Genomic DNA, 22744 nt, shown 5'->3' with positions numbered 1-22744 from the left:
CTTTGCTGTGGTATTGCTGTACACTAAGCTGGAATGGCAATTTATGGATGGTGTTTAGGCCTGTGATTTTACTCCTTCCTTTTTCTTCTTTGCTTTTGTTATTAATGCATAGTTTTACACTATATAATCTTTATTCCAGTCAGTATATGCCCAGCACAATTTCAGCCTTCTTTTGCATGTGGCTGTTTTCTTAAATATGTGAAGAAGTCAGGGCGTGTAGAAAGCGTGAGGCTGAACTGGACAGCTGCACAGAGTATAGCACTGTATTAGAAGTGACCTTTCCTTTGCAGTTGCATTTGAACTCCTTCTAGAGTTTCATATACAGGGCCTGAAAATGAAGTGACCAGATGATTCTCAATATCCCCCAGTCCCAAATACAAAATATGTTTGTCTTGACTTCTTCAAGGAAAGAATGAGACAGAAAAAGTCTACCGTAGATGACCTGATTCTATCTCCTGTCCACTATGTTAGCATGGAAATTCTCAATGTTAAAATGCCCTAATTCTAGCTTAAAATTAACTCAAATAAGACCTTGTGTGGGTGATACAGCTGCAGTAAGAGGCTCTTGAGACACAGAGTCATGCCTGCAATGTTCCCCCTTAAACAAGTGGCTGACGAGTCAACCACAATTAGCCTTATGTTCTCTCTTTGGTTGGCGTGACACCCAAAGAAACTTGTAGGTACTTCTTTTCTGCATTGTTTTCATTTGTGTGTACCACAGGGCATTTTTTCAGTGTTTAAAATCCCATGCAAGAAAATTATTTGACTAGTAAAATATTTCCTATTTCTTCAGAAAAGGAGTTGCTTAAATCGTAATGAATAATCCCTTTCCTTCTAGAGAATTCCATACAGTCATATTTAAAAGAAAAAGGGAAGTAGCCGTAAAAAGTAACATATTTCTTTCAAATTCAAAGCCTAGCTAAGATCAGATTTTTAGTTGATGTAACCCAGGCTAGCTCCAGTAGTTTCTATAGAACTAGGCTGGTTGTGTAGTTTTTAGATTTTATTGTTTTTCACTGTTACAAGACCTTTGCGTAAAGTGATGCCTCTAAAACTTACGAAAATAAAAAACACAACAAAAATAGGTAGTTTGAGGAAGTTGCTCATTTCTGAAAGCACATTAAACCTGAAAGTTTGCTTGCTTTTCAGGTGTCTTTCAAGGTTGATTTACAGAATGGCATTTAATTCTTCTCATAACTGACTAATGCAGAAGATAAAGACAGAATAAGGAAAGCTATTTAATAATACAGCAACTGCTTGAGCGCTAAGCTCACCACTTATGCATACATAATTAAGAGTATATAATATATACTCTTAATATACAATCATCCAAGATTAATTTCTGCAATAGTTTTATGCTTATATGCAAATAAAAATGGAATCACAGTTTGATACAAACAAAATTGTGGGGTTTTTTTAGGAAAGGTCTACAGAACTAGTTTTTCATTTTGTTTGTTCACTTGCATTCTTACCATAAAAACTAACTCAATTTGCAGAAATTCTGTCTTGAAAGAAATTCCTGTAGAGAGTTCCTAACAGAGTCTCAGAGATAACATTTGTAGGTAGAAATTCATTCTTCTAAGCTGACAGGGAATATGATAACAAATAATACTCAGTCACCCAAATATGGAGACCCTGACCAGTCTTCCAGTTAATGCTTTAAGTTGGGACTCATGGGGAATTACTTCAGTGATGTCTTGCTAATTGCCCTTTAACTTGAAAGAGGTGTCACCTGTGAAGTCTAACTTAGCTGAGAATGCATTGAGCTGTTTAGCGTAGCCCAATCACAATACTACATGGAGCAAGAAAGTCTTCTGGGTAGGGTGCTCCTTAGCATTAAAGGGAATTCCCTTTTGACTGAAGGGCTTTTGGTATGAGCTATGAGGTGCTCAGCCACCTCCAGCACAAGGTGTAAGTCGTGAGGAGTATGCACTGCTGCTGTTTTCATTTTGTTGTTCTGAATTTTGTGGCTTTTGCACCAAAAGGTAGTGTTCAGAGTAAAATTTTTCAGAAACATCGTATAGAATGCCTTTCTCCTTGTAATTGAAAGCTCATGTGTGTTTTCCCTTAAAATTATGTTAAAACAAAAGTGTTGTCTGTGGGCTTACCACGTGAGACAAGATTCTTGGCTTCTGCTCCTGCTTCTTCACGTTGTTGAGGAAGTAGGAAGATATGGGAAAGCATCTTCAGAGGGAATACTATGGATAGGAAGCCTTGGTAGGAGGTGAAGCTGGCTTTGCCCTTGCACATGAAGGGGCTGGGAAAATGACTGAGGAAGGCTTGGACTGACGCTACTGTCCACATTGGAGCCTGTTCCCAGGGACGAGCCTGTGCACATTGGAAAGGTAGGGGAAAGCATTTTTGGTAGTGACTTTGTGTCCTATTTCATTGTGTAATGAATAGGCTTTGTGCTGAAGGTCTGTAGATATGCCCATTTTTTGTTTGTTTAGGAGCATTTTTGCCAAAATGGTCCTAGCTTTGCTTTTAAACTTTAATGCCAGTGTCACAAAGCTCCTTGCAGATTTCTAAATCCTGCTACTTCAGTACCCAAACCTTGCTCTTTTATGCACAACTTCCCTCATTTTTGAAACAGCAGGGCTATTAGAAATCTGAAGGAAGCACAGTTTCTTTTAAAAATAGTTGGGGATAAGGCCTTTGAGGAAAATTGACAGCTCAGACCTAAATTTTGCGGAGAGTGTGCTTTGTAGATCTTTATCATTATATGGGTTATCCAGCCTCTATTACTATAATGCTTTGGTCATCTATTGGAATGAATTTAATAGCAGATGTGAACAGTTTTCAACATTTCTTACTTCTTATTTGTTAAGAAGTATTGCAGACTGATTTTCTTTTTTCATCAGTATAACTAGGAATTGATAACTCTTTCTATAATGATTTCATATTAACAAATAATTTTATCCTGTGGTTCAGGATTTCAGTTCATTTACAGTATGGATTTATCCGTACATTAAATGGCTTATCCTTGAAAAGCAAGGGAGGTGGTTAACTCAGTCATCACTATTGAATAATATATATGTGCAGCCGTATAATTTTTAACAAGCCTTCAGCACAGGCCAGACTGTCAGTCTGCTCTGATTGTTCAGGTGGATAAGCTTGACTTGCTTCATCCGAGCAATGCAAAGCAGTTGGAGCATGAAAGACATTCAAGCCTGTTATTAAAAAAAATGAATGATAAAGCTTTATTTTGATAATTCTATGTATTTATAATATATAAGGAGAACAAATTCACTGCCTGCATACAAATTCCGCTCACCTAAATAGAGAACCATGGATTTTTTTTTTTTTTTTTTTTGAGTCTTCAGCTATAAATGTATTGTATGTTTATCTACAGAGAATGTTCTTGTGTTGATGGTGAGCCTGTATGTGGAAGTTGACTCAGAGTTTGTATAACGAGGCAGGTTACTAGCAATTGAAAGACAAGTGTAATATTGGCACAATTTGTCTCTTACTATTCATGAAAATTGGGTTTTATTGTGTTTTTAGCAGGGTTTTTAAAATCAGGTGTTTTAACTGAGTGTGGCGCTCTTCCCAGAAAGGGTAATTCAGTCATTATTAGTTTATTGTCTGTGTTCACTTTTTGTTCTGCATAGTTCTGTTTTCTGTGTTTTTTGTAACATGCCATATCTGTGCATATAAATGTTCATTGTTTAATGAGTGATGTTAATGCATATATGCGGATATGTGTATATATCTTCCTGCCCTTGGGGCCATTTCCTGCATCTGATATGCTCATTTAACTAAGCTTAATGAGCATTATATGTTTACGCTATATCAAGCATGGTACGTTGTCCTTGTGGAGGCCGTTTTGAATCTGAAGAACAGTATCCTTGCCAAGGACATTAGTTGGCTGTAACTGATCCAAAAGTCAGCTGGCTAAATGTACTTTTACCTCTTGGTGCCACTGTGAATAGGACCTTTTCACTCTATGCTTTTCCTCTCTTACGTTTAGTTTCTAGTTACCACAGATGAGACCAAAAACATACATTTCATGCTGATCAATATAATTTGGCTTCTACAATATAATTTAGCTACTATGACATGAATTCACTGCAGTGCTACCAGGTTCATTTAATTTCTATTTGTATTTTTCACTGTGTAAAGAAAGCAGTTCCAAAATAAAACTCGTTCCTAATGGAAGCCCTAAACCATGTTTTAAATACTTAAAAAAAATTGCAGTGAAATCCATGCCTTACTGTTGGATATAGTCATCAAAAGGCTATTGACATTTTTTCTCTGTATATCCAAGTTATTACTTCATTGTTGGATGGAATGGCAAAAATTGGCATCATCTTTTGAAGTTCTCCAGTAAAATCAATTAGACTTCTGGCTGTTTCTAACTAAATGGATATGCAGGTGACACATGACATCTTTAAGTCATGTTACCAGATATATTTTGCTGCAGTCTATTAACACTTTGGGCTTTGGAATCCACTATTTTCAATTAACTGAAACAGCTATTTAAATCTCTTTAAAATGTTGATACCAAATGTTCTCTGTCTTTATCTTATTTTATGACAAGTTTTAATGTGGTTTCATAACTTACTGATTTTTACCATCAAATATATAGGAATATTCAATACTGTGCTTCTCATCTCATAAAATAGGCAAAGCAGAAGTGAGTCCCTCTTTAAATTAGACACGCTGATATTTTAGCTCTGTAATAGAGCAGTTCCTTGAGATGTTCTGATCTATGGAGTAAGCTCACCAGCAATTCTTTAATCAAGACTAGTGTCCCTAATTGTAAGTATCTCTCTGTCTGCACTTTGTAGGGCTGTGAAATGTTATAGAGGCACCTTATAGTGGTGGTTCCAAAGCCTACTAAAGTATCATTCCCTCTGACTTCTTCAGGTTTTGGATCAGGCCCTTCTTTACCCAAGAAATAGTGCAAGTATTTTTAGTTTGGCCATGTTTGTGGCCCAAAATACATCTAAAGTGTATCCTAGATGTTTGTTTCCTTCAAAGTTGGATAATCAACAAGACAGAAGTATGATGATTTCTGTGTTTATAAGACCTTTCTTCTTCTCCTTTGAAATGTTTAAAATGTGTGTTTCTTTTAATGAATAAGTACTTCATGAATCATCAGACCTTTCTAAGTGTGCTTTTTGTGAAATATGTAATGAAAGAAAGGAACTGAGTATGTGTGTATTCTGCTTCTACCCATTCCCATTTCTGCTATTTTACTAACCCATTGTTTAGCTGCTAAGTAGATTTAATGAGGAATTATTTAAGGCATTCACAGAAACCATTTGAGAAAATAACGTAAAAGCATCATGATATAAAAAATGTGAAAAAGCCTACAGAGCTGGCAAGAAATCTCTTTATGTTCTTAGTCCCTAGTGGGATAAAAAATGCAGTTCACTGACTTTTGTTAATGACTAGGAAAAAATCTTGTTTTGTACAGCAAGGGACAAGATTGACATTTAGCATTGCTGCAGTGCTTTGAGCTATCTGTCATGTTATCACTGAAGCACAGGGACTGGTGGGGGAGACAGCCCCTTAGGCTGAGGATAGTTCAGGTGCAAAAGGAATGTACAAATCAAGTCAATTAAAATTAGCGAAAAGCAGTCTAGTGTCCCTCTGTAGGGCAGTAGGTTAAAAAGGGAGAAAAGTCGAGGCGGGGGGAAGGCATAAAAATGACTTAGTGGCACAAATTTGAAAGGAGAAAACACTAGGGATGATTCACTAGAGATTTTTGTGGAAGTATATCACTCGCAGTGTTTCTATGGGCAAGGCTTTATGAACACAGTATAAAGAAGATGGTACAGTTAGAAGTGAGGCTTTTCATATTGAAAGGAAAAGAGGGAGAAGTTTTTTAGAGGAAGAAAAATCAGCTAGTCCCTTTCATGCTTTGCTTCTCTTCTCAGGCTATGTTCATTCCCAGGTCTGGCTTTCCAGCTGCACCCAGTCCTGCCCGCCCATAACCTAGCCCACGTTGTTTGAGGTCAAGCCTTTGCCTGACCGCCGTTCCCTAGTTATGGACTATTCACCCTATTCACCCTTTTCCCTTGAGTGTTTTTTCTACTTGCTTCATCTTCCCAACCTCCTCCTGTAGGCCGGAGGTTTGCCCCTGGGAAGGCAGTGCCCCCATCTAGGGCGCTCTCGCAGCCTTTTCCCTCCCTTTCCTGCCTGTTTCAGTTTCTGTTCCCTGGCTCGACAAGCAGTGCCAGTCTGCCCCCAGCCTTCAGACTCTCCTTGTGCGCGGCGACTGTTCAAAACTCATCTCAGAAAATGATTCAGCTCTGCGGGGAAGATAGCACAGCCCTCACTGCATGGGTGCCAATTCCTTTCTGCTCGAAGGAGATGGTATGCTCCACACCTCAGGATAGGGGTGACTAGGGAAGGCCACATACTTGCTAATGACTCCTGCCCATATGCAGCATGTTTCAGAGCAGGAAATGAGCTCCTGAGTGCTTTTGAGAGATAATCTCTTACCTCTTTCATAGTGAGGGGAAAAGGGACATACACGTGCATTTTGCAGAGGTCATTCTTCATCCATATTGGCTAGGTACCTGTCACGTAATGTCCTCTTGTTACTGTGGAGCAGAAGGACCTGGCGTTCTACTCCTAAGATCAGCAGATCTACCTATCCATGAACTGTTTTTCCTTAACACAGAAAATAAGTAAATGTATATCACTCTTAAACCTCAGCTATGATATGTAGTGAAGAACGTGGATGATAGCAGCTGCAGATGTGCGTGGAAGCAGATTGAGCTATGCTGTAGAAGTAACCAAATAGTTTTATGCTACCTGGGCATCCTGTAGAAGCAATGTGTGCAGGTCTGTGACTTTTTTTTTTTTTTTTTTTTTTTTTTTTTAAGTAAAATAAAAGTCCTTTCGTTCTTTTGTTCTTGGGCTGAAGCAGTTCTGGCATAGGATGATTCCAGTCTGCAAGAGATCCCGCACACAGTCTTTATTTCTTTCAAAAGAAGAAAAAAAAAAAAAAAAAAGAGGCATATGCTAAGCTTCCCAAAATATAATGTTTCAAGTTGTAAGACAACCACACAAAGATGGAATACCGAGAGGCTGGATTATTGGAAAACTGGAGTATTGAGAAATGAGTCAACTGCAAGGACGGGTTGTGACAATAAGGCCGAGCATTCAATCTCAAAATATGAGATTTTTAGCTGCTTAGCCTCTTCCTGAAGGGTAAACAGCTGATAGGAGGAAGAGGCCTGTGTCAGAAGCTTAGGAATATAGGAGCAGTTGGACTTTCCTGGGCAGTCTCTGGAAGAAAAAGGGAGAACATGCAGAGGTGACAGGAGATCTTATATATATTCTCCTGTTAACCTATTGCTTATTGGTGCAATATGTAAATATTGCTGATTCCTTCAGCTGTGTGCAGACGTGAGAGTTCAGGGGTATACTCACATCTCTAATCTTTGTTCTTCAAATAATTTTTTAGAAGACTAAAATACGTGTTGTTGAAGAAATCCTTCCCCCACGCACCACTGAAACAACTGCTACCCAGACAGTGGGGAAACTCCAGAGACTGAGTACTGAGTACTGGCACCTGGCTAGGCTAGGTGTTTGTTTGTTTGTTTTTTTTTTTTTTTTTTTTTTTTTTTTTTTTTGCTCCCTGGGTGCTAGCAGCACCACAGCGGGGCTGGTCTCGTGGGGGAATGGCACTGTACCATGCTCCCTCTATGCTGTTGGCTTTGCTGCCAGGACAACCAGAGTCAGTCCTGCTTCAAAAGGAGGACACAACCAGTGTGGTGGCTTTTTCCGGGAATATCCTGCAGAAACACACAGCTGCACCCACTTTGCATTTGAGAGACATGCTAGCTGAGGCTCTGCATGTGCAGAAGTTCCTGTGTTAGCTGCAGTAGCTGCAGACCTAAACTGACCCTGGAGGCAGGAGCAGGGAGAGACTTTTCTAATCTTTGACCTTACCATTGTTCATGTTTTTTTTTTTTTTTTTTTTTTTTTTCCCTCTAGGGCAAACCACAGCTGTCCTCTCACCAGCTGCTGTCTGTGATAACCATTACCACTTTAAGTTCCTCTTAGCCCTGAAGAAGGTCAAAGTTTTTCTGGCATGCCTTAGAAAAACAGAGATAAACGATAGTAAATTAAACCGGTTAGTCAAATAATAGCATAAAGAATTTTTTTTTCCAGAGTATGAAGACAATATATGTAGCAAAGATTAATTTATTTTTTTTTCTGGACATAAAAAGCTTGAAGACTCTTCTCAGCTTGTCAAACTACAATTTAAAGGCATCTCTAAAAAAAAAAAAAAAAAAGAAAAAGAAAAGAAAAAAAAAAAACTCTTACCTCAGCAAAATGGGCAAATGTTATAGTACTATATTTGTCCTGTCTTGACATATCATGTGTATCTTGAGTTTGACAGTTTTCCTTGTTTTCCGATGTTTTAGTAAAGAGAATTGCAAGTCCTAGAAAGACAACCAATCAGAGTGTGAAGCAACATGTTTCTGCACAACCAGAAGACTACTGATTTGTTTTTTGCCCAATACTTTTGAATCATCCTATTAACCATTCATTTTTTCCCATTAAATGCTAGTTGGTTTTTTGTTCTTTTTATTTTTGCTTTGACATCTGAAGGAAGAAAACAATTCATTACTATGTAAATGGAGACAGCTTCTCTTCTCAAGTAAATTAATTGTAAATAATATCTTCATAGTGCATGTTATCAAATTTCCTAAACTTTTATTCAGCAAATTCAATTGATGCTGCGTAGCATGACACAAAGTGTGATTGCTGCAGATACTCTAAAACGTTAATCTGTGAAGGAAGGCCTTTCTGTCAGCCTGGGCTGTTCAGAGGGATGCTGAGGAAAGTTTGTTTTAAAAGACTTAGACAAAGCCTCAATCTTGCATTTTGCCATAAGCATTTCTTGAGAGCTTTTTTTTTTTTTTTTTTTTTTAACAAGACCCAATTTTCACAATGTTTATTTCACATCAGTGATACCAAATATGTAACATTCCCTGTAGAAACCTTGTTTGACTTTCAATTTCTTTCTTTCAGATAAGAGAGAGAAAGCTCTGTATTGACCGGTTGTAGCTAGACATGGTTAAGTGTGTTTTATATCAATTGGTCATCTACAGCATCCCCACTACTTTGTTTTAGGATCCTTACTACTATTGGACTTTGACGGTAGTAAGAGGAGAGTAGGAGTTTAAGTGCCAAAACATACTGAAATGTTCCAGTGCGTTATGCTGGGTCCAGAGCAGGTGGTACTAAAAATGCTTGTACAAAGGATTTTCACTGGGGACATTGCTGATGTCAACAGAAGGTATGCCCATCCTTTTGAAACCAACAACCCAGTTAAGCAAGGCTGTGTTGATGGGAGCCACCCAGTTCATAGACTGGAGGGCAGAGCACATCTTGTGACACTAGGGAAATGCACTGTTCTGGGGGCTGAGCCAAAGGGAGGAACAGGAAAAGGTGGGTGTTATTTATTTATTTATTTATTTTTGTAAGAGGTTTGCTTTCAGCAGAAAATTTATAGTAGTCCATTCAATCCTCATATGAACAGATGTAGTTTCACTGAGTTTGGGGATTTTTAATGATCTTGTATTAGGAGCTGATTAAGCATATTAGGACTGGATGTGAAATGCCAAAGGAGAATTGGCACAGGCTAATCTGTGAGAGAGGAAATCTGAGCCCTTTACATCTCTACCACTAGCAAATGGCTAAAATGGAAAGAACTGAATAATCTTAGCAGGCCCAGTATGTAGTAGGACTTACACCCCTAAAGCTCCAAACGACGTTGCGGTTAACAGTTTTCATGGGTTACTGCTGCATGACTTGGCACAGCTTCAAGGCCTGCTGAATTCAGTGAGACTTGGAATATAACGCTTTTGTGCAGCATAGCTCCTCTTTGCACTTTGTGCTTGCAGTGGTCACTGAACTTCATGTCTCTGTTGTAGGTTCACAAGATCATAAAAGGGCTCTTAAGAGATCAGCTACCCCGTCCCCTGCTCCACGGTAGTTTGTTTCCTCACAGCAACTGGAGATGAGAGCGCTAAGATAGTCTGTGTTTAATAACTTTATTAACCATTTTGTTGATGTTCATCTCCATAGACATACAAGAAATTACAGTCTGTGTTCCCCAAGTGTCTTCTGCACAAGTGACAAACTGTCCTTTCATTCATAGTCGACTGACACTCCCTCAGAGTTGAAAAATATTGGGAACAGCCATCTTCCAATGTAATCACTTTTTTTTTTCTCCTTTTAGTACAAGACGGCGTGTCTTTCCTTCCTCATCTTCACAGTACATGTCATTGACCACAGACTCGGAAAGAAATCTCTGAAACTTTTTTGACCTTCAAAAGAATGTTTCAGAAGGAAACAACCACTTGCTTGATAGAGGCAAGGGTTCCTTAGCAGAACAGAAGGGCCAAATGCAGTTTTCCAGTTTTCATCTTTAAACATAATATAACAAGAAGTCGTTTGATGACTGCCATGTCATTGAAGAAGATAGGAAAAAATCCTCCAAACTTTAAAGGGATTAAATATAAAAGGAATAAATTTAGCTCTGGCACTGTTGCCTGAATGAGAACTGCTGAGTAGAACTGAGCCTCTTTGAATTTACAATGTATGTGTTTAAGCCATATGCATTGTGCTTAGCTCTTCCTAGCCTAATCCTCAAGAACTTCACTCCTGGAGGATGTAGGAGGAAATTTCAGACATTTTAAGTCATGTGGATCACTAGATTTCATACTGATGTAACTTTCTCTGAGCCAGATTGTGAGTGTTGCAAATGATAAGTAGAGCTGTTTCAAGTGAAGTCCAGGGAATTTGTTCACGCTGAATATTTATTATTCAGGTTGCATAATGCTTGCAGAATCTGGCTCCCTGTTCATGCATTCTGCTAAATCTAGTAGAAGAGGAGGTATCAGAAAATGTTTGCAGGATGGTTGAGATACTAGAATAGGATCAAAAATCAGACATTTGCATTGCTTCCGGCAAAGCCTATCAGAATAATTTCTTCTACATTTATAAAACCTGTCCATATCTCTTCATCATGTAGACTTCTGCCTTTCTCGCTGACTATGTTCTATAAGCTGTCTGGGACAGGTTTGCAGCAATCCAAAGCAAATTGGTGTTTATTTAGAATAAGAAATTAAAAAAATAATAATCTTAAATTCCCTTCTGCAGTTAGCTGGCTCTGTCTGTCCCCATCAGGCACTTTTTCTTTTAATTGAGCTTTTTGCTGAAGTGATAGGCTTCTCTATTTGTGGCTCGGATATGCTGCAAACTCCTGCATTCCTCTGCTAAAAGACATAGCATGGACAAGAGTGACCATCCTGGAATATGAAAGAATGGCAGTGTCCTTCCTTCTTCCATTTCTGCCTCCCGACTAATTGTGTAAGGTCAAACTGTGCATGTATCTCTTTTGTGATGTAGATACCTATGCACTTGGAAATAGATTCAAAATCATCACCTGCTGGCTGAAGCAGGAAGTAGTGAGCGATTTGGGTGCACTTGCTTCCACCAACAGGAGGTCAGCATAGATCTTCCTAGGAAGTAGCATTCTGGGCCTGTCTGTAAAGGAAACACCGTGCAACATTCAGTGTTGCTAGGAAGGTGTGTTGCTCTGCATTGTACCTGATGTCAACCCAAAAATCTTTACAGCACATTACTACAGGCTCTGTCACTTGAATTTGACAGGCACCACAGAATTACGCAAAGAGTAGAAGTAAATTTTGGAAAGCATACATACTGGTTTGTTGATTACTGGTATTGAGCTTCAAGTAGCAGCTATATTAGAAAAAATTTTTTTTCCTAGTCCATTAGGTCTAATCAATTCATTTTTAAGAAAACGTCTTTCTCCTGAGAAGTTAGGTTGAGAATCAAGTTGTAGCAGTCAGAGGGGTCTCTAGCTCTACAAACACTGCTGGAGTCCAAAAGTAATCTCCTTGTGATTTCCGGATAGTTAGAATTTCACCCATAGACTTTAATGTCCGAAAGGACCCTGACAGGCTGAATCACACAGGCCATGGAAAGCATTGGTAATTTCTATCATGAAGTGCCAGACTGATGTAGGGCAAGTTAGGCAAATGCTGACATCTGGAAATCTGGCTAGAAACTAGTGAGCTAGGAGGCAGAGTTCTGTCTTGTTCATCTATTTTTCTGAAGTCCCCAAAATAATACTGACTTTAGAACTGTTTTTATATTCAAAATGTCACAGTAAAAACAGCAACAAAGGATTAATTGGCTTTAATTTTATTAAATTAAGGAGTAGAATACAGCTTTGCAAGTGATTGTTGTGCAAACTACTTTGGCAGAGAGTTGATTAAAATAGTCTAGACTAAATAGTGAAAAACAACTGCACCAGTTTCCCCCCTTCTTTTCCTATGCAAAATAATCACACAGGCACTATATAGAAGATGTAAACTTTTCATAAATTTTTCCTCAAAGATCATAGTGAGATGGCATCCATAGCTGTAAGATGCAAGATCACTGGAGAAATTTTGAGTAGCTTTGTTGGCACTTCTTATATTAGATGTAAGCAAAACAGTTGCATTCCTCACCTGCAGAAGAATCATGGGTACAACGGTTAAATCCAGATTCTGAATATGACCTGTTATTGCTGTCAGTTTAAACAAAACACTTGGCAATGTTTGGGGAAGACAAAGATGTCGTTGCTGCTACTTGCAGAAAGAAAAAAGCCAACAGCTATTGTTATTACTATCAGGTAAAAAAACGGTACTTTTGTCAGATAAGGAACCAAGCAAACATTCCTCACTAAATCTCTCCATCAGATGCATAGCCTGTGTACTATTGTTACTAACCCCTTACTCTGTAATCTCTCTGTATATATGTCTAATTTATCAGTTTCTTGTAGATTGTCAGCAGCCTGCTGCCTCCATACCGCCACACGGCTCACAACTAGCCAGGGGGCCAGATTGCCAGACTGTCAGGTAAACTTAACTAACTCTTTTCTCTTTGCACATAGCTGCATGCTGTAGCAAGTCTGCAACTCTCCTTGCCTTCCTTTTAGAAAAGCTCTTCCCGTCTGTACAAGTCTTCACTAATCGCCAACTTCTAACAGCTTAAGGAGCAGTGATAATTTCTGCAGTGACAGTATAGACATGAATCACAAAATTCGTGCACTTATATCCACGTAAAAATATGGACAAGAATGCAAAATTGAATCTTGCAATCCTCACTTTTTTTTTTTTATGCAGACACCTTCTCAATGAATGTCAAAATAGTGGTGATTTTATATTTTTGCTAGATAAATTTACTTAAGTGAGTGGCTTCTGATTTCAGAGTTAGGTGCAGGCTCCTATTTTGTAGGATGGTATTTTAAAGGCATTGGTGAGATTTTAGCAGGCAGAGAGCTCTCCTAGCGCTGGTAACTCTGTCCTACCACAGTGGGTTCTTAGTTGTGTTAAAAGTAAACTGCTGGTGTCCTTGCTCATGGGCAGTGCAAAGGCCAAATCATGCTTCCAAGACAGTTGAGTAAATCAAGGCAGGCAAAAAACAAGCTAATACTTCACAAATGCTTTTTTAAATCAGTTCACTCTGTTTTGTGCATATATTCATATTTGACCATACCCTCTCATTTGAAATAGCTTGTATTATTTTTAGCTTGATATATAGTGACCGAGCTGGTCTAAAGCCCTACATACAACAAAGATATTTCCCCTCACCCCCGTGATAAACTTATGACATAAGGAAGTCAGCAAAAAGCTCTCTGGAGAATGGTTGTGGTACAGCTTTCACGCTGCAGGTCAAGCGCTGCTGGGCACAAATTGTGCTAGGTCACAGGCAGTCTCTCAGTGACCTCGAAACAGCCCCTTAATTTGTGCCTCTCTTTTATTGCCTGTGAAGTGGAAGTATTATGAACTTCTTTACTGCATACAGGTAGTATGAATATTATTTAATATTTATAATAAAAGGTTGGTGGAAGTTCTTTATAAGCAATAAGTACCGTTACTGGTTTGGAGTGTTACAGCACAACAAAAAAAGTTACTAGTTCCATTTAAAATCCCTATAAAGCATTTTCTGCTATATTTTAGATATGACAACAATTTGATAATATCCTTAGACAAGTGCTTTGAATATATGGAGACTTAATATCTACAAATCTGATTTTAACCCCATTTTGTTTAGCATCACAAAAACAAAACCTGTTCAAGTGTTCCTTCCAGAGCAGCTCTCTTTGTAGAGAGAATGCTATTTTGCCTTCCCGCTCTGAACGCTAACAAGTGGTTGCTCCTGCAATTTTGCAGATTTTTGTCAGAGTGGAAGATCTAGCTAATTTACCCCTGCTACACATTTGTAGGCATTATTTTGTTGGGGGGGGGGGGGCAGGAAGGGGTAGGTTCCAAAGGGAAGTCTCAGGATTTTGATTTGTCTCTGAATTCTTCCTCTGTTAGAAAGATATCATTAGATACAACCAGAATTGGGAGTCATGTTCAAGAAGCATTTCTTCCTATGTTTCCAAACCAAAAAAATGGCATATAGGAATTAATAATGATAATTAAAAGTATGGCTCAATACTTTAGAAATTCAAATCAGTCATCCTACGCGCAATATGTACCATATGCTTAGCTTAACTGTTGACCTTTAAATGGCTATCAGTTTTATCACTAGATTGATATTCTTCTGGTTAAGTGAAAACACACACAGTTTTTGATGTATTACCTATGATGCCTTGCTTGTCTCAGCCACATAGCTGCATAGCCTCGTAAAGCAGTGAAGCATAAAAACAGATTTAATAGAAGTCAGCATGATGGCATGAGTTTGTGAGTGCTTTAAATCAAGTAATTGAAATCTAGAGTAAAAACTATAGGCATATAAAAAACCACTTAGACTTAGTGAGGCTCAGATTTACCAGATCTGGGAGAGAGTGAAGACAGGAGATTGTAATGTCCTTCTGTCTCTTCTGATTGTCCCTACTGGTATAATGCGCACACTCTCAGTTGTGTGATGATGCCAAATGAGGCAGATTAAAGCCATGCCCAGCCCTAATGTCACCCATTTTAAGAGAGGTATGTTTGTTTTTTCAGTCTTTATTATCACTCTTGCAGTAATGTGACCTCTCAATGGCATCTCACTGAGGATCAAACAATAGCATGCTAAGACTTGTAATTCACACAAATATTTTCTGTTCTGTGGTATGTCTAATCATGTTCAGACTAGATTTTTATGCCTGACTAAAACCTAAGAACAGAATCAAGCCAAATTTTGTTTCAGTCTTTGCCCTTGTGTCTGCATATTTCAATTAGAATTTGATCTGGACGTTCTCTGAGAGCTTTTCTTAAGAGATTTTCTAAGTAAACTAATGTGACATTGCATGAAAATCTCACTGTGCCTGCCATGCATCACCTCAATTTCTAGTTCCAAGATCATGTGGCAAGCAATCAAATGTAGGTCTATCCAGAAAATTACTGGATAATGTCATCATGTTCCACTCCCCCTGCCATCACATGTAGTTTCCTGTGTGATATATTATATTTGGCAAGGCTAAAATATTAACCATAATCCCAAATTAAGGAGTGTGTCTGTCTTTGGGCTGTATTCAAGCTTCTATTGAATCCAGTGAAAAGCTCATGTTCATTATCAGAAGTCAAAACATAGTTGCAAGTTAACTATAAAAAATGTATCACTGCTGTAGATGAAATGAATGTTCATAATTTTATAAGAAATAATACTTTTATTCCTATAAAAAGGAAATAAAATAGAAATAAGGTAAAATATTACTGCATGCAAAATGGTTCCATTCTGAAAATATCACTGACTTGTTTATAATTCCCTGTGCTGAGTTGTTATGGTTACAGTCTATGCTAGACAATATTGCATGTGAATGACATCTTTAATCAAGAAAAGAGCACTTACTAACACGGAAGAGCTTTGCATGATTCTGTCCAATTGATTTGAAAAATATATGTTTGCATTTTGATTGCTGGGGTGGGGGAGGAATTGCTTTAAAAACAGGCAATAATACTAACACAGAAATTACATAGACCTCATTCATCAACTGAATGAATAGATCCCCAAATAGCAGTGGCCATTAAACAAACATTTACAAAAATGTTTAAAATCAAACGCTTTAAGAGCAGCACATATTCTGTCCTGTAACTGTATTCTCACTTATTCCCAGTTAATAGTCAACAGTTTCAGGTTCCTTCTTATCTTTCTGTTGTTTCGTGTTCTTACTCCACCGGCCATCCCCTACGACCTGCAGCCTTTGGTATGTCTGATAGCTGAACTCCAAGACCTGCTATCATGATCACCTGTACGGCCATAAAAAAAGCGCACACGCTGCATGCCGTGTGCCACTCGCTCATTCTGCCTGATGGATGATGTATTTTCTGTTCTTATGCTGCTATAGTGATCTGTATTACTGAACTGGATATACTGTTTTATCCTGGAGAGAGGATGGTATAACAATGGCGTGTTAGGATAAGTACTCCATGGAGTCAAACCCACTAGGACTGCAAGTGATGGGTATATATGTTGTTGCAAAAGTGCCTGTACTGATAACCTTGTGATTTTTTTTTCTTCTCTTCCTAATGCCCCTAATGTTTCTTATTGGTTGAAAAGGGAATGGTGAGACCAAATTTTATATTTATTGTCTTATATTTTCAAATGGGAAGCAACTCAGGATTACCAGGAGGAGAAAATGAATGTGATAAGTAGAGTGTTTCCTAATCTCAGCATTTTCAGGGATAGTTTGTATTACAGTATCTTCAGTCAGTAATGATTTTGTACTGAAGGGTGATACTAGATCATTAATATAAGTGGGCATATATCCATGCGGCTGAATCTTATCTTTCAAAGAGGTCCTGTTTCAGGCCATTCCTGTACATAATTAGTGCTAATGATGGCCATTTCCTCATCAGTTTTCTCACCCAAAGGATGAACATCTGTTGCTTATTTTTAAAGTTGGAATGGAAGCCCCCAAAAGACACACTTTCCTTGCTCATAAGCAGAAATATATTTATGTTGAGTTTTCCATTCCTTTCTGATAATCACACAGGCCTTGAAAGAAGAAAGGGGGAGCAAGGGAAGGGAAAAGCAGCCTTTGTAGGGTAACATGAGTACTACCTTGTTCGTCCTCCCCAAATGCCATGTTGAAGCTGCAATTTGTTTTTGTTTCTCTTAAGGACTTAAGAAGTCTAGTGCTTCCCCTTAGTCTATCTTGAAGACTTGAGAGGTGCCAAAGCCTGGAGCTGGCTCTTGATCTCCAGTGACTCCTGACACAATCATCTGAGTGCATGAGGCAAAGATCTCATTCAGGTCCCGCTTTAGATGCTATCTCTGCATCTCTATGTTGTGTAATACAGCAGAACTAAAGGAAAGTTACAACCATGGAAAGAAATTTCTGGAGAAGACAGGTTTGGTGTCCTCTCGGGACTCTTGTTTAAACCAGTCCATCTACTAAGCTTCAAGAAAACATTTTGGGTTAAATATTTATATCTAAGCACTTAGACTTAGTCTAACACCAATATATAGGTGTTCTTAATCTGTACAGAAACTGAGGAGTCATAGTCTTAAAAAGCGCTAGATACTTTGTGACTGACCTACTCACAGAGGTGAGCATAAAGCAAAACTTGAGAGATGCAGAGCACCTATAACCCACACTGACCAGGCATTTTTCAATCATCCAACTTCTCTTTAGAAGCATAAATATGAAACAGAGTGTAACTTAAGGCATGCAAGTTCATGATCTTCAAATAAGTCAGAGGTACAAGGACTCTTAACTCTTGCTAAATTGTAATACCTATATATGGTCATGATCTCTTAAGCTCCTCTGACCTGAAAGTATGCATATCCCCATCTAATTTCTTAGCAGTGATAGTGCACACTTGTTTCTGTCTTCAGGTAAATGCAATGTCAGTTTGTTGTTTCTCTATTTTAAAATGCTGTGTGTGTAACTACAGATATTTTCAGTACCTCTGGCAGTTCCAGTTGCAGATTTTCAGATGCCTCTGGCATTTCAAATTGATTCATTTCCAGCAATAGACTTATTGGTTTCCTTTCAACATTCCCGTAGTCTGTTCTGAAGAGATAATATGTAACAGCATGGTTTCTAAAGGAAGGAAAATGGAAAAAGCAAATTCTTTTGAGGACAGGAACATAAATGATTGTGCTTCATCATATGCACACTGCTGAGCTTGGAATAACTCCAGGACTGTAAAATATATGAGACATTAAGGAAAAAAACTATTCTCAGACACATTTAAGTGCTGCACTTGTTTATAAATTATATTAACTTGTATACTGTTTTGATATTTTGGTTTGCCACATGCTTTCCTTAAAAGATTACTGGCTGTCAGTCAGCTCGACATCACTCTATGAGCTGAAATTCACCCTTGTGAAAATGAGTAGCCCAAGGCTGAGGAATCGTAGAGGGGACTAACTTAAGCGGGGCCTGCATTACATATTGTAGTGTAGATAACTGAGCTAGCTTTAAATGAACAAATTGGAGTAAGTAAAGTTTCTTTGGAGGAGCATCCTGGACCTCTACACCAAGAAGTGAGGTGTGCTTATGGCAGCCTGCCCTTATCTTTGTGCTGCCTTAGCCAGGCTGCTACTCATACCAGACGTAGCCTGCTGAAAGCTAGTTCAGACCTCTCTGTATCACATGACGGTATGCGCTACCTATAAATGAATATATGCACATTTAGAGGTTTAAGAGGTGAATGCTGTTTTCAGAACAATTGTTTATGGAAAAACAATCAAACAAGATAGTATTATGGAACTGAGGAGGATTCAGAGAACACATTGAAAAAAATGTGAACCTTTGGAAGTGGTGAATTACGAGATAAATAATGGTTATATTGCCTGCTGAGGAAGATTGTCCTGTATTTATATGGATATACTAGCTGATAGATTGCATTCAGGAAGAGACCATGTTTTCACAAGGTGATGAAACTTGATTTCCAAACTGGCGCTTTTCTTCATTTAGAACGGTTAATTGGTTGCATATGTAAAATCCTTAATGCTCGCATTAAAAATGGCACCTGTACTTTGCCCTTTAAATTCACCCTCTCGTTTTGCACATGCATTCATTTCTCCATTCTTCATTAGGGCATGCAAACAGCAGTTGTATACGTGAATTGGCAAGCAGGATATCTGCAGTATTTCATGTATACATCCAGGTGTCATTGAATGCTTGTGCACTGAGGATTTTCCTTATGTATACTATGTATTTGAGGATGCATATTTAAAGATGAGGGTTCATCATCTTTTGGAGTTTACTGTTTATGTGCACATGAAAAGTTTGCCATGTTTTTTAAGCCCTTTTTCTCTTTTCTTTTTAAATTTCAGTCCTAATGCTCTTCCAGAAGAGCAGCCACATTCCAGCTCTCAGTGTGCCCCTCTCAACTGTCTCTCTAAGCCTCCTCCTTACCCCTAATCTTCATATGCAACGTAAGAGAAAATGCAAACAGAGTGGAGCGGATGCAACAAGGGAGCGGGTTGTTCCCAGCGAGCCGGCAGACAATCCTGCCTTGTTGCTGCGTTGACAAGCCTGGATTCAAACCCACTGTTCTGGCAACAGAGGGAAGGTTGAGAAGAAGAACACAAAGCACAGAGCCCAACCTATCAAGAAGACTTTTTATGGTTCCTCTGATTGTATCCAAACTTTGCTATCACAATTACAAAGTGTAGTGAAATTTAACATCCCAACAAAATGTTCCTCCCAGCTGCTTGGCTTTACCTCTGGAATCCTGAGAGACTTAAGCCAATATTTAAAAAAGTATGTTACAAAAATCCTACCCTCCTATTCTGTAAGTTCAGCCATAGGAACCTGTTAAAATTTCTTTTTGTTATTAAGGGTGTGATATTTATTACTTACTTTATTTGCACCATAATTTTTTGTTTATAAAATGCAGTCTTTTTTGAGAGAATTGTATTTAATTCATTTTATTTAAAAGAGGAGAAAAAAAAACAACAAGCAGAAATAGCTTAAGTGAAGAATGACTGAGTTAATATTAATAAAGAGGCTTGTTGCATTGGCCAGCATATGGCCAATTTGTATTGCACAAAAATGTTGGAAATGGGTTGAATTGGAAAGTTAACAATGACTGTATATTTTGCTGCTGCACTGATACTGTTTATGCACTTATTTTCTAATTCATATTATGCTAGCTTCTGGTTTTGTTGTAGCTCTTCACTGAAAGATAATTATTAAGCCTAAGAAGGAGATGAAAGGATGGTGTATTGATTTATTTTCAGCTGTTTGCTTGCATCGTAGTTATTTTTGCATTTCAGACAAGTAGATGAATTGGTGCTGTTTTTTGGGGTTACTTTCTATTTGGTATCTGAGAAAGAATATCTAAAAACAAGTAAAATGTTGTGTGCTAATTAAAACATTCTTTCCTCCTGCTCCCATATTCAGGATACTAGCTCAAGGCCTTACAGTGAAAGGCTAGTATGAATGGCAAAGTTGTATGCATTTTGTGTGAAGTATTCTGTGGTGAAATAACTCCCGCAGGTGAGGTTAACAGTGTGGATCAATGTTAGTAGGATTTTACTGTAGTGCATTTTTTCCTTGCCAAAAATCAACAGATACAGAACCTTAGCTCATGTCAGTTTATGACAAATACTCAGGTGATTTACGCTACACAGATTCTACTGCAACAGTGCACAGTGTTCCTAGTTAAAGATTCTTTCCTGCAAAAGCTGAATAAATCTTTTTTCTTTCTTTTTTTAACAGTGGATTTCAGAACAAAATCAAGGATCACAGAATTTATTTTGCACAATACCTGACAGCAAGGCAAGTGGCTAAGCAAGATGTAATGTTTTAGCATCTATGGGCTTCCCATCTGGTTATCAAATAGAAAAGAAGTCCTCAGTACTGCCCACTTGCTGGTAATTAGCAGACTCCTTGCTCTTTGTCAGGTGGCCTTAATTTCTTTACAGATGAAAGGCTTAGGTTTTTCCACATCACTCTATTCCTTCTCTGCAGCTTAAGTATGATCTACAAAATTGAAAGGCAGTACAGCCTACAGTGCAGAGCAGTTGAACAAAATTGCTGCAGAGATGGTTGGAATAATTTCTTCATATTTTTGCCTCTATGTGAGAAAACAAACTCAGTTGTCTGTTGTTAACAGTGCTAACCAAATGTTATGATACACAGAACATCAGCAGAGGAAAGAATCAGTGACCAATCAGTGTGCCTAACTATCCTTATCACCATAGTACCAGTAATGAAGGTGCTGTAAATAGAAATACTCTATGTAATCAACAGTGTATGTCCTGTAACCTTGGCAAAGCAGCTGAGCTATTGTAACGAAACATTCAGAGTCAGAGGTGGAGAAAATAGGAGCAAACTGATATCAAATTCTGATCAGATCAAACAAACAACACTTGGCAGTGTTTCTGCTTAGATTTCCATGCGGTTCACATGATTCTTGTATACATTTACATAACTATTTAGTATCATACTTAATCTACATGTTGTCTTGTCATAGGAAAGTCAAGTAAAACTTGTTTAGCTCAATCATATTTTTGGCACTGAAATTAGCTGCTATTTTGATTTTTACTAAAGAAACATTTTGCCTGAGGCAAATGTTGCCTTTAAAAAGCGTCTCCGAATTCCTGACCTTGTCAGACTGCTGCATTAATACTCTACAGTGGTGATGTCTATGTCCAACAAAGACAGCTACTGTGTATTGTTCAGTGGGAAAAGAATTTGCATTGCACATTGAATACAGTTACTGCGAGCTTTACTTGGAATATTTTTACCTATTTTCATATCCAAACCAAACACTTTTTCCCCTCTATTTAAAAGTTAAATTGACCATAAATTGAGTGAAATACATTTCCATTCTATATATGAATTTATTGGAAAAAAATCCTTTTATTGGAATACTTGTTTAGTAATGTATTTGTTTCCAATTGTGATTTGCAAAGCAACTTTGAGAAATTGAAACATTGTGCTGGTACGTCTATGTGGATCAAGAGTTACAGAACAGCATCCAGTGGTTTAGAGATTGTGGCCATGTTTTATAGAAATCAATGGGTTTATTAAATTTTTTTATTCTCTTAAGCTTTAAACTCTTCATTTCTAATTTTTCAATTTATATTTTTTAATATAATAAAACGTAAGTGTTGGAAAGTTAAGAGAACTAGAAACAAAGCAGCTTATATGTACAAATGACTGTAGTTATTGCATTGTAAGTTATAAAACTGTAGGTCTCCAGGACAGCTTTTGTCAGTTAATCAGTAAAAAAATAAAATATATATCTTGAACTTGAGATGATAAACTTTTCTTTATTATTTTGTGATTGATGACATACAACTTTGTGAGCAGTTTCATAGAAAGTATTTACATGCAGACAAAAACGAACAAAAGCATGTTTTTTTAAGATTTGCAAAATACTGTATTTCATCCATTTAGAATTAATTTCCAATGTGTTGATACATATTTTGATTTTTAAAGATTAAAAAAATAAGAAGAAAGATGCATATATTTTCTAAAGGTCAGATTTACTTAAAAATGCTGAAGGGTGTCGTACGCAGGAAAGAAGTAATTTTCAAATCCTCCTCTGGCTTTCATGTCTGCAATGCAGCTTTTGTTCTCTAGAAAGGCCTTGAAATTTCTTTGGGTTTGGAATAGTCTGTTCAGATCTGGGGCAGTCTGTTTTGGGCTTTATTTTCCTTACACAGGGGGAAAAAAAGTATTCTTTGTTGAATGAAATGATCTACTTCTGGAAGTCCAGTTTATAGGAAATGTGTGAAATAACAAAACAAATACATAGATTAAAATATAAGGGGAGAAGAAGATGAATGAGCAAGAATT

The 22744-nt window shown here is 37.8% G+C and overlaps 1 protein-coding gene across 11 annotated transcripts in view; it reads left to right on the top strand.

Annotated features, from left to right (window-relative positions):
- The window catches only part of BICD1 (BICD cargo adaptor 1), a 184355-nt gene extending 162161 nt beyond the window's left edge, over positions 1 to 22194 (top strand). For 3 of the 11 annotated variants that reach the window (XM_062590155.1, XM_062590131.1, XM_062590124.1), the window contains exons 9-10: positions 12827 to 12902; positions 19267 to 19432. In XM_062590155.1, coding sequence (XP_062446139.1) covers positions 12827 to 12902; positions 19267 to 19354 — 164 coding nt within the window. In that variant the 3' untranslated portion in view covers positions 19355 to 19432. Of the gene's footprint in view, positions 1 to 12826; positions 12903 to 19266 lie in introns of all 11 variants that reach the window. The other 8 variants (XM_062590148.1, XM_062590139.1, XM_062590115.1 and 5 more) reach the window with 4 other exon arrangements.
- Positions 22195 to 22744: the final 550 nt, after the last annotated feature.

The sequence above is a fragment of the Rhea pennata genome, chromosome 1 (assembly GCF_028389875.1).
Source record: "Rhea pennata isolate bPtePen1 chromosome 1, bPtePen1.pri, whole genome shotgun sequence".
Taxonomy (NCBI): Eukaryota; Metazoa; Chordata; class Aves; order Rheiformes; family Rheidae; genus Rhea; species Rhea pennata.
Note: the sequence above shows the minus strand (reverse complement) of the source record. Positions and strands in the feature narration are given on the sequence as shown.